This window comes from Boleophthalmus pectinirostris, unplaced genomic scaffold, assembly GCF_026225935.1.
Source record: "Boleophthalmus pectinirostris isolate CB_2022bp ecotype Guang Dong unplaced genomic scaffold, ASM2622593v1 HiC_scaffold_14, whole genome shotgun sequence".
Classification (NCBI taxonomy): Eukaryota; Metazoa; Chordata; class Actinopteri; order Gobiiformes; family Gobiidae; genus Boleophthalmus; species Boleophthalmus pectinirostris.
The window spans coordinates 15,402,782-15,414,104 of NW_026571047.1; the positions used below are offsets into that span (position 1 = coordinate 15,402,782).

Here is an 11,323-nt window from a genome sequence, read left to right on the forward strand (position 1 = left end):
CTGTAAGTTTCACAAAACACTGACCAAATTACTACTTTTGAAATCCTTTTTACCAGTGCTTAGATTTGTACAATAGATTCGACACCATGGTGGTTTCTTTGCATTCTAGTGATGCTTTTAACACACATAGAAGCTTCTAACCCACAAGAAAGATGACCTTACTTGTTCAATATTCCGCTTAAGAGCTAAATGTGTGGCTTTGAATTGCAAAAAAATGCTAACTGTGGGTGGCGATTCACCAGTGGGAATGAGGCTCCGCGGATGTGTGCATGGAATTACAACTGCACTTGACTAAGAGAGAGTGGGATGGGCCCAGCCACTCATCCCCATGGTTTTCCAACAGAGTGCCGTTCCAATAGCTTTCCCCATAAACTCCTCAGCCAATGGGCCTTGCATGTGGAAAATGGGGGAACATAATAGCGTCCAATGTATATAACCGGATAGAGATATGAGCGTGCATGGCATCTGTGTGTGTGTTTGCAGTCTGTCTGTCTGCTGTTCAATGTGAGGTAATGTAAAGGCTAAAAGGAGCTGGAATAGATAAGGAGATGCGTTCCTGTCAGTGGTGGAAGAAGTAATTTTGTTACTTGAATGTTTCGGTATACACCAGGGCAACAAAATACTCAAGTAAAAGTATGAAAAAAATCTATTCAAGTAAAAGTATTAAAGTACCCATTTTAAAATGTATTCTTGCAGATTTTGAGCTCTAATAACACTTAAAATGTATTGATTTAGTTGAATTTAATTTATGTGTATATTTTTGTTTGCTCAAATTACAAACATGTTTAAAATAAATTCCCAGCCTTTTCAGCAGGTCTCAAACTATATGAGAAAATACTTTTTCAGTTCTGTTCAAAACTTTATTGGAGTATTAAGTACAAATACCTTCTGCCCAGAGTCAGGACTAAACATGGGGAGTCAGCGTTTCAGGTTCACGCAGCTAAAACCTGAAACAGTCGTCCTGAACATGTGAGACAGACTCTACTTTGATGTTGTTTAAATCCAGGCTCAAAACGGTTCTGTTTAACTGTGCATATGACTGAAAGGTTTTCATTCTGCACTCTTCTCTCTGATTTATGTAATTGATGTCTCTCCCTCTCTTTTAATTTTAATCTTGAATTTTATGATGATTATTTATGTTTTGATTTGTTTTTATTGTGATTTTAATGTATTTCTTATTCTGTAAAGCACTTTGAATTACTTTGTGTACGAATTGTGCTATACAAATAAACTTGCCTTGCCTTGCCGTCTCTCCAATATAGTGAAGTAAAAATAAAAAGTATCCACTTTAAAATCTTCTTAAGTAAAGTACTAATACCTTAAATGTATACTTCTTAAATTTTTAAACAGTACAGTACTTCACTATTTTTAAATTGCTGCCTTCCACCGCTGATTACTGTGCAATAGTGTCATTATAAAGTTTCAGACTTGATTTTGATACTAGGGAATAGATTCAATACTCAATACCGACTCCAATACTCCAGTACTCCCTCAGTCATACAGGTAGGTGCCATAGTGGTTCAAAGGCATCCACAGTCTATGTAAATGCATTTTTTTTAGTATCAATACTTGGTCAAATGAGTATCTACTTTCAATACTAGTTTTAGTGTCGATTAGTATCTGGTTTTCTGGTCATTTTAAAAAACTTACTGTGCAACAAAGTCTATACAGTGTGCACGTTTTTGTTAAATACATTTCATTTATTTATCAGAAGTGAGAACGTAATTTTCACAAGCAGTTTTCCAATCATACTACAAATTTAGTGCTTGAAGGGTTTTTTGACAAATTAAGATTAAAATTGCCAACAGTCAAAGTTAAATAGAAGTCACCAGGAAGTGGCTTGCTATTAATAAAGCCATTTTGACCTATGCTCATTTTGATTGTTCCAAAATAATGAACTCCAACTCTTTCCTCCTTCCTATAACACAGCTGTATACTATAGTTCTAATAGTTTCAAAACGGAACTGCATTTTAATGCTTTATAAAAAATGGCAAGATCTTTCGAATCAATATTTCCTGCTTCTATGGCAGACACACAGGAAATGGGAATGTGAAAAGGCAGGGGACATTTAGACAAAGGATACTGCTCCCCAAAGACATTCATTTAGATCCACAGCGAGCAGCAGGAGCACAGCAATGAGCGAGGCACAAAACAAAAATCACGTTAGCATCTTGTAGTCCACATTATGTGCAACACAACCCCATACACAACAACATTACTGCATTATCATTTTACATTGGCATTACGCAATCGAGCATATAGACAAATCCACCCAAGGCGATGTTTTACACTGTGTTTCATCATAGGAGCAGAGCAGGGCTTTTTGGTGAATTACTCAGACTCTATTGCATGCCACAAGCACAATTAAAGGCTATGTACCCGAGTGTTTTCCCATGTACTTGAGAAAATTTGTCTTTCTGTAACACGTGTACATTGTACAAGCAGCTCTTGAGGTCAAATAAGTCAGATATATATTGTCTGCTTCTAATTATAAGTGTTTATCATGTGTTTTATTGGGCAATAACAAGAAAGTGCATGGTTAGCTTTACTGTGACTGCAAAGTTTTGTTTCTGAAAGTTGTGAAAAGTGCTTATAAACTCTTTGCAGTGAATAACTGGGTGCTGGGAATGCATTTTTAAAGGTCCTATATTACACAAAAATTTACTTGTGAACTTTAAGCCATGTTATAATGTTGTTACCTCATCAAAAACAATACGGAGTTGTGTTTTGTTTCATTCATAAGTTTGAGCAGTGTTGGGAGTAACGCGTTATAAAAGTAACAAATTACTGTAATGCACAGCTTTTTGCTTTAAAGCAGTAATGTTACAGCATTACAGGGGGAAAATAATTGTAATATTTTGTTCGGTACAAATGTCAATAACGCATGTTACAATGCATTTTTAACCTGAATTGAAGTGGTGGGTTTTTCATTTTTCTGCCTACAAATTTTTTTAAATCACTGTGATATCAGCAGTGGCGAAACGCCATTGTTACTGTTCCAAATGTCGGGACAGGCCCAAAGATGCGCCCACGTAGACCGTTCGGGTAACTGCGGGCGAAAGGATCAGTGCAGAACTCCGCACTCCACAGGGCTAAATGCAGCTGATGCCCAATCGCACTTGGCAGACACCCTGCTCCACGGGCTTGGGGTTCTCTCAGGGGCGGTCCTAGATTCCTAGTCCAAAATTTGTCTTGGTTTAATCCTGGTTCAGACCCAGATAAGACCTGGTTTAGTCCTGGTTCAGTTCTGGTTCAGTCCTGGTTAAGTCCTTCTAGTTCAGTCCTCGGTTCAGTCCATATACGGAACAAAAGTTGATGATGCGTCATCATCGTTCGCTGATTGTTTTTTTGGTAAGAGTAGTAAATGCAGTAATATTATAATGTAACAAATGACTTTGAAATGACAGTAACAAGTAATAAATAATGCATTACAGTTTTGAAGTAACTTGCCCAACAGTGTGTTTGAGTAATCCTTTATTATTAGTCTGTCTTCAACTCCAAAGCTCAAAATGCCTGTTCCACCTTGTGATGTTCCACCTTGTGATGTTCCACCTTGTGATGTTCCACCTTGGCAGTTCCAGGGCTGAAATGATCCAAATGATTCTAGTAAAACATCAACACTAGGTATGTCTTAGGAAACAACATCTCATAAATCAGAAAATAACATAATACGGACTCTTTAATCTAGTAAAAATCAGGTACAGCAGCTTTAAAGTCAGGTTTTAAGGGCCAAACATAAAAAATAAAATAAGAGCCTTTAGCCTATAAGGATAAGATACAGTGTTTGCGCTGGCTTTATAAGATGCAAATGCTATCCACAAAGGTTATATAAAAATAAAGAGTACAGGGCTAAGCAGATCAACTGTGGCACTGAAGTAAACGGCCCATAGAAGCGGGGCAATATAAGCAGATAAGATACTGTATAGGTACTGTATATCCAAGTTACTGTTCAATAACAATGTACAAAAAATAGGAAGCAAAGGGGGCTGACAATTTTTCTTTCTATGCTGACTCCTGGTGGCAGGAATGAAAATATTTGGCCTTATCTTACAATAAAAGCTCACCAGGCCATTACATTTTAATTTGAGTAATCACCATGAGCCAAAAATATGCTTAATTTTAAATAGTAGCTTTGGCAGTCGATCATTTTAATGGGCGAATGGACATAAGTGAGTAGAAAACTGTAGAAAACATTAGCGTGTATCAGTTTTTAGTGATTAGCAATTAGTGTAAAGGCTTAGGGCTTTGTTGCATAATTTTTTCATTAGGGCTTTTTATAACAATGTTGGAAGTGAAGTGGGAAGATTTTTAAACAGATACTGCATAGCAAATATATCTCACAAAAAAGATAAATCAAATATACGAAAACACATAACGTCCTTGATAACAATTCGGAAGGATGTCACAAACTGTCTCAAATGTGTTTACATTTTTTCAAAGCTTCAGTTTTATGTTATTATTATTTTCCATCTGACTAACCCTCAGACTTTTCAGCAGCTCTCAAATAATAATAGAAAATACTTTTACTTTTCAGAACTGTTCAAAAATGTAATGGAGGAGAAAGTACAGATACCTTCTCTCAAATGTAGTGAAGTAAAAAATGTATACTTAAGTACAATTCTTTACTACTTTTACTTCGTTATCTTCCACCACTGATGATTGTAATAGTGTTGTCAAGATAGTTACATCATATTTCAATATTAAGGAATAGAGCTGATACTCAATACAGATTCTGATATCACGATAATAAATACATGAAACAATATTTCTTTTTTTTTCTGCATTAAACTGTAGTACTTTCTTGTATATTACCATTTGGCCTCATATCTGTGTAATCCAGGTAGAATGTGGTAGAATGTGACTTTTTTTAGTATCGATACCTGCTCAAATGAGTATGTAGTACTAGTTGATTAGTATCTGATTTTCGATTCTTTTGACATCCCAACACGTAACGTCCTTGAAAACAATTCAGGAGGACAACAAATGTGTCTCTACGTGTTCAAAGCTTCAATTCTGTATTATTATTATCTTCCATCTGACTAACCCTCAGACTTTTCAGCACATCTCATGTAATAATAGAAAATACTTTTACTTTTCAGTCCTGTTCAAAAATGTAATGGAGTAGAAAGTCCAGATACCTTCTCTCAAATGTATTACTACTACTACTTTTACTTTGTTACCTTCCACCTCTGATGACTGTAATAGTGTTGTCAAGATAGTTAAGTCTCAAACATAAGGAATAGACTTGATACTCAATACAGATTCTGATACCACAATAATAAATACATGAAACAATACTGTGATCCTCTGCATTAAATCGTAGTACTTTCTTGTACCATTTGGCCTCATACTGTATCTGTGTAATCCAGGTAGGCACTAGTGGTCCATGGGCATACTAATCTATATGAATGCGACTTTTTAGCATCGATACCTGCTCAAATGTTAATACTTTTTACATCCCAACTGTGCAACACGTAACGTCCTTGATAACAATTCAGAAGGACAACAAATGTGTCTCTACGTGTTCAAAGCTTCAATTTTATTATCAGTAAGGATTTTTTCCCCCCATCCGATGAACCTTTTACACTGAACGCTGGAATGCAATGTCTGAAGTTCATAGTTATCTTTGGAGAACATGAAGGGAGACTCGACTTGAAGCAGCCCTATGACACGCCCCCATTTACTTGAAAATTCCCATCAAACCCCTCTCCGCTCTGATGTAACTGGCAAGCATAATGGATGTGTTTTGGTTGGCTGTAAAGTGCCACCTGTTTCATGACAGATATTTTCCCCAAATGCGAGGATAAAGATTTCACAAGTGGGCAAAAATGTCAGGCTGCTCCGCATGATGTCAACAAGGAAGCTGGAGGAGAATTGCAGCGGTTCCACTGAAAATGACTTCTATCTCCAAAAGCGTTTATTAGCTGAGTGCAGATTTGAGGGGAGCTTTTGAGCCCTGATCTTCAGATAGGAAGTGGAGCTGAAATGATTTGCTTTTCAAATGTATAGCAGCGTAAGTGATATATTGAAAGGAAATTAGGTGAGATTTAAAGGAGCAAAGTGTCACTTAAAATGATATGCAAGAAGTACTACTATTATAATCACTTCTGACATAATTACTTGTATCTATATTTCTAATATTAAAGGGCATATATTACACTATTTTCTGATCTATGTTATGATGTTTTCTCATCAAAACAGACCTGGAGTTGTGTTTTTGTTTCATTTACACGTTTAAACACAAACCCGCAGCATATTTAGGCATATTTAGTTATTTTCTCAGACTGTTAACACCATCCACTGTGTTTTTAATCTTCACACACCTTCACTAGAATCATTTGGATGATATCAGCATTGGAATTGCAAATCTCTACTAAACTGAAGGTAAAAGGTTGCTTGACATTATAAGGTGGAACAGAGCATTTTGAGCTTTGGACATGTAGAGAAACCAATAATCCAGGATTACTCAAACGTGTGAATGAAACAAAAAACAACTCTACATATGTTTGTGAGGAGGTAACAGTATTATAACAAGGCTTAAAGCTCACAAGAGTCAGTTTTGCATGGACCTTTAATAGGAATACTGTTCTACTGCTACTGCCAGTTACTACTCCTTACACTGTTTAAGCTACTACAACTAAATAACCACAGTACTGACACTAATGCACCTATAATACATCTTCATATTCCTTGAAAATCACTGCTACTCTACTGTCAAGGTTAATAATATTGTGATAGAGAATTAGAGATAGTAGTTCTTTCTTCCAAATACATTAATAGTTAATCAAATTCATTATTACAACTGAAATAATTGCACATTTATAAGGGTCATAAACCAGGTATTATTTGTGGACTATTAGCTTTCTGTTCTATATGGAGTAATCATAATATCCAATGTCCAATCATATGCTAAAGATATGTAACCCTCGGGTAGAGAAGAAACATGTCACTTGAGAGCCGGTCCCACTGAAATCAATGCCATTGATGAGTTCAGCTGATAAATGAGAAGATCCTATGTAGCCAACCGGAACGCTACACACATGACCCACGCTAAAAATACAAGAAAAACGTAGAGTTCTAGTTTCCGCTGCCCTTTAAAGAAGCCTAGAAAGGAGAAAACAGCAGTCTTTCGGTAGATATTGTGCTGTATATCGTCAGGATTTGGAGTTTCAGACAGGTTTAATGCAACGTAGGGATGACAAGGGTTGTAATTGAATTAGAATACCGGTATAATCAATTAATCCACTGACTGAAAGGGCTTGAGACATTGATAAAAGTAAGTTATGGGTTATGAAATACAGCAACACTTAGCTTTACCAATCCTCTATATTATTTTTCTCCTAATACAAAAATGTCGGAAGCTTTTTTTTTTTCAAGCTACATTATGATTATGTATTACTAATATAAAAAGAAAAAAACAATTGCTGGGGGATATTCAAATGGCGAGAACAATAGCAGCCGCGGCAGGGAAATCAATAAATAACATGGGTTTTCTTTGGAATTCATTGTAGCTCAATAAACAGAGCATACACCCTTGAGCCAATGAATTCAGGTTCAAATCCATTGCCTTGATAGACCTCGAGGACTGCTGTAAAACTGCTGGTATTTTTGTACATTTCACAAGGCTAATAGTTTTGATTATTCATGTAAGTGTATTTCATAAACAGATGTAACAGGAAATAGTGGTTTAACAAAAATACTGTTGTAAAATGGTGTACTTTGTAACTTCTCTGGTGGTGGTGGGGCATCAAAAGTTCTGAAATGTTCCACAGTCTGACGTTAAACAGCTCTATCTTACATTTATTCAATAACAGTGGTTTTATTGCTCAAAAGTACCTAGAACAGGGATCTCCAATCTGTAGCTTGCCAAGAGATTTCAGAATTATACCACTGTGCTGAATAACAAATATTTGGTTAATTACATGCCTATTAACATTATATTTGTATCATTTTGAAGCCCAACTTTGTGCACTAATAAATGGTTTATGGTTTACAGGCATTTAATTCTATCTAAAGGCTCGCCCTCTTTCTTATAATCATCTAAATTTCTTGCGGCCGCTAAAATGAGTAGCTTTCTGGCATTTTTGGTTTGTAAAGAGGAAAAAGGCTAGAGACCCCTGACCTAGAAAAACAGACATTCTGACTGTGAGTGAGGTTGCCACTTCACTGATCTGACCTGTAACTTGATTTGGTTTGGTCTCCATGAAGATAGGAAGTTTTAACACCATACTGTGACACATTTCAGGCAAAGCTAAGCAAAGTATTTGACAGGTCCCTAACCAGAAACGTTACACAGTGCAACTTTAATACTTTTAGTTTTTTATTAAAACAGCAATATGTAGTAGAAAACTGTGTGCAATATATAGACGATTGCATTTATCGTCATTTTGTGATTTTATTGTATTACGCTGATCCGTATATCATTTGTTCATTTGTTCACCCGTTTCCGTGACTTAAACTGCGACGCTGGACTGTTGCACTGCATACGGACTGAACCAGGACTGATCCCAGGGCTAAAACAATCCTAGTCTGGTCCTGGGCTGATCCCGGTCTCAGTCCTGATCACCCGACAGTCTATGCAGGCACACCTCCGGGACTGCCCCGACACTCAGTACTGGTTTAGTCCTGTTTTAGTCCTGTTTTAGTCCTGGTTCAGTCTGTATGCGATGCAAAAGTCCGGTATTGCAGTTTAAGTTTCAGAAATGGGAAACAGCCATTATCTGTATCCGGTTTTGGTGACAAATAATGAAGAAAATAGATGTTTTTTCATTTTCTTATTGATGATACACTGATTCACGCAGCATGTATCGCGTATTGTACTAAATCACGAGGGACCCCGTGATTCCGTGTACTGCTTCACACAGTATTTAGTCATTTGTGCCTGCTATATACCTACAGACATACTAAGCAGCTACTCAAGAACTCTTCAACTCTACAAATGTTTGGGTAGTCCTCTTACATCCGGCCCCATGCTGGTCCAAATATCTTCCAGGTGATTTGTGAAAGGATGCTGGCTCTGAATCGAATCAACGCAAAGCCATCCTTCGTTACACAATGCTAAATATGCAAAATTCGCAGCTCCCCTGCTTTCTACCCTCTGTCTCCTCCAGCTCCATCTGCCATATCTCTTCAAACTCTCCCTTCCGCTGCTTTGTTATGCTTCCCACATTCTCGCCTCCTTCATCCTCTGATTTTTTTTTTGCCCGTTCCACCATTTTCTACCTCTCCACTTGTCCTCTGCAACCTCTTTTTTCATCCCTGTATCCAACTGCTTTTTCCTGCAGCGTTTTCGAGGCACTACCAAGCGCCACTCGGCTCCCTGTATCCTCTCATCTAAATGGGACATGTGGCCTTGCTCTATCTTGATTCCTCTAGACAGAAGGTGAACGCTAGCCTTTCCCCCACTTCCACACCTCTTCCTAGCTCTGTGATGTTTGTTTTCATAACGCGAAACACACCGGTCATGCAAAACGTCGCCGGAAAATACCAACATCTGAACACTCAAAGCAGCATACATCGGGCAAGCAGCTATACAATGAAGCCATATTGGGAAAGTGGGAGTAAAAAAAGCTTCTCTGGAGGTAAGATTCATATCGGATTATAGAACCAGTGAAAGATAAAGATGAGAGGGGTGAAAAAAGTGAGAACATCCCTTGATATCAGCCAGTGCTAATGAATACGATTAATGTTAAGCTTGTTGAGTATCCACTATCCGGATGGTTAAAAAAGGAAATCATTAAAATTCCCAGACTGTGAGTCATATCAAAGAGTGTCCGACAAAGGGTGTTATTCTAATCTGCAGTACAGTTATATACAGTTTTCACAGCTATAGAGACCAACTTAAAGCGAGAAAAGCGTTCGAAACGTCAGCTGAAGAAACCAAAAGGGGACTTACGAGTTCTGTAGCGGTGGTGCGGGCGCGTGGCGGGGCCTTTACCTGGGCGCCCATGATTCCAGCGGGTGGTGGGCTTGAATGGGACCGCGGGCTGGGAGGTGGGTGATGGTCCCTTGGCAGTGCTTTTGACCGCAGGGGTGACAGTGGACGACGACGTGGAGGTGATGGTCGAAGTCTGCCCAGGTTTGGAGTTGACATGTCCGTTACGTCCGTTACTCCCGATCCCTTTGCGTACGGCGTTTCTCGGGGTGACCTCCTTGGCGCTGGGGGGCGGTGTTAGACGGGTAGCCCGCGTGGTCGAGACGGTGACCGCAGTTCCGATAATACGGGTGCCCACGCGGTTGTGAAGGTGAGGGGCGCGGTTGGCCTCACCCCCCAGAGAGCTCCCATTGGCCGAGTGGTTGGCAGGGGGCCCCGATCGAGTTCTTGGCGCGGGGGCGGTGCCATCGGCGGGTAGCAGTGTGGTAGTAGAAAGGAGAGCGGTGGTAGAGGCCGCGGATGTAGTGGTTGTGGCAGGAATGTCTTGGCCCTTAGGCATGGCACTGGGTTTGGAGAGGAATATAGGGTCCTGTCCAATGCTACCTTTAGCATCCACCAAGTCAGTGGGCACATAATCCTGCACCGAACCAACCACAATCCACTTGAGGAGCATCAGGCTTAGTCCCAGTCCTACAAAGCCCATGACGAGGGGGACAGCACACAGCCAGGTCTGCTGCCGGGGCCACACTGCACAGGGGCCACAGCGCAGGGGCCCCTGGGCTCTTGGCGACGCCTGTTCGGCCCCTGGCTCTTCCAGTGTCATGGGAACAAGGGAGCTTGTGCCCGAGCGCTCACTCATCCTGTCAGGGGAGGGTGGCTGCTGCTTTTTTGTCTTGGAGAGTGAATGGGAGGTCAAACAGGTGGCCGGATGATGCAAGGGCATATACAAGGAAGGGGACGAGGCTCAGAGGAAATGTCGAGCATTTTAAGTGTAGAGCCAAACACACGCTGCCTTTCTCTACATGCACAAAGAGACAGAACACAAACTAATGCACCTACAACACAAGCAGACACGCTGTCACACACTGGGCTATTAATTAAAAACTGCACAGCACTCTAATGCATTCACAAGCGATATAAGCTGCACTCCCTCTGGCGGACAGCAATCCAAACACACACGCACACACAAGCACCTATCTACAGAGCACATGCACTTTCACGCCTGCACGCAGGTTATGGACAGGTGAGAGGAGCCAACAGGGGGGGTTGTCTCACTGTAGTTCAGCTCTAACGAAGCGAGGATAATTCCCAGGATGCTTCTCTGCCTCGTTTAAAAAAACAGACAGAAGCCGAGGCAAAAAGAACGGAGAAAGGTATTGATCCGCGGGGTGGTGAGCTTCAGACTCGCGCTGTAAATCCATGTGCGGGTGTGCGTGCGTAGATCAACA

General features: G+C 39.8%; 1 protein-coding gene across 1 annotated transcript in view; it reads right to left on the minus strand.

Moving 5' to 3' along the window:
* The window catches only part of nrg3b (neuregulin 3b), a 407,490-nt gene extending 396,672 nt beyond the window's left edge, over positions 1–10,818 (minus strand). Inside the window, exon 1 of the mRNA XM_055150551.1 lies at positions 9,897–10,818. Coding sequence (XP_055006526.1) covers positions 9,897–10,818 — 922 coding nt within the window. The remainder of the gene's footprint in view (positions 1–9,896) is intronic.
* Positions 10,819–11,323: the final 505 nt, after the last annotated feature.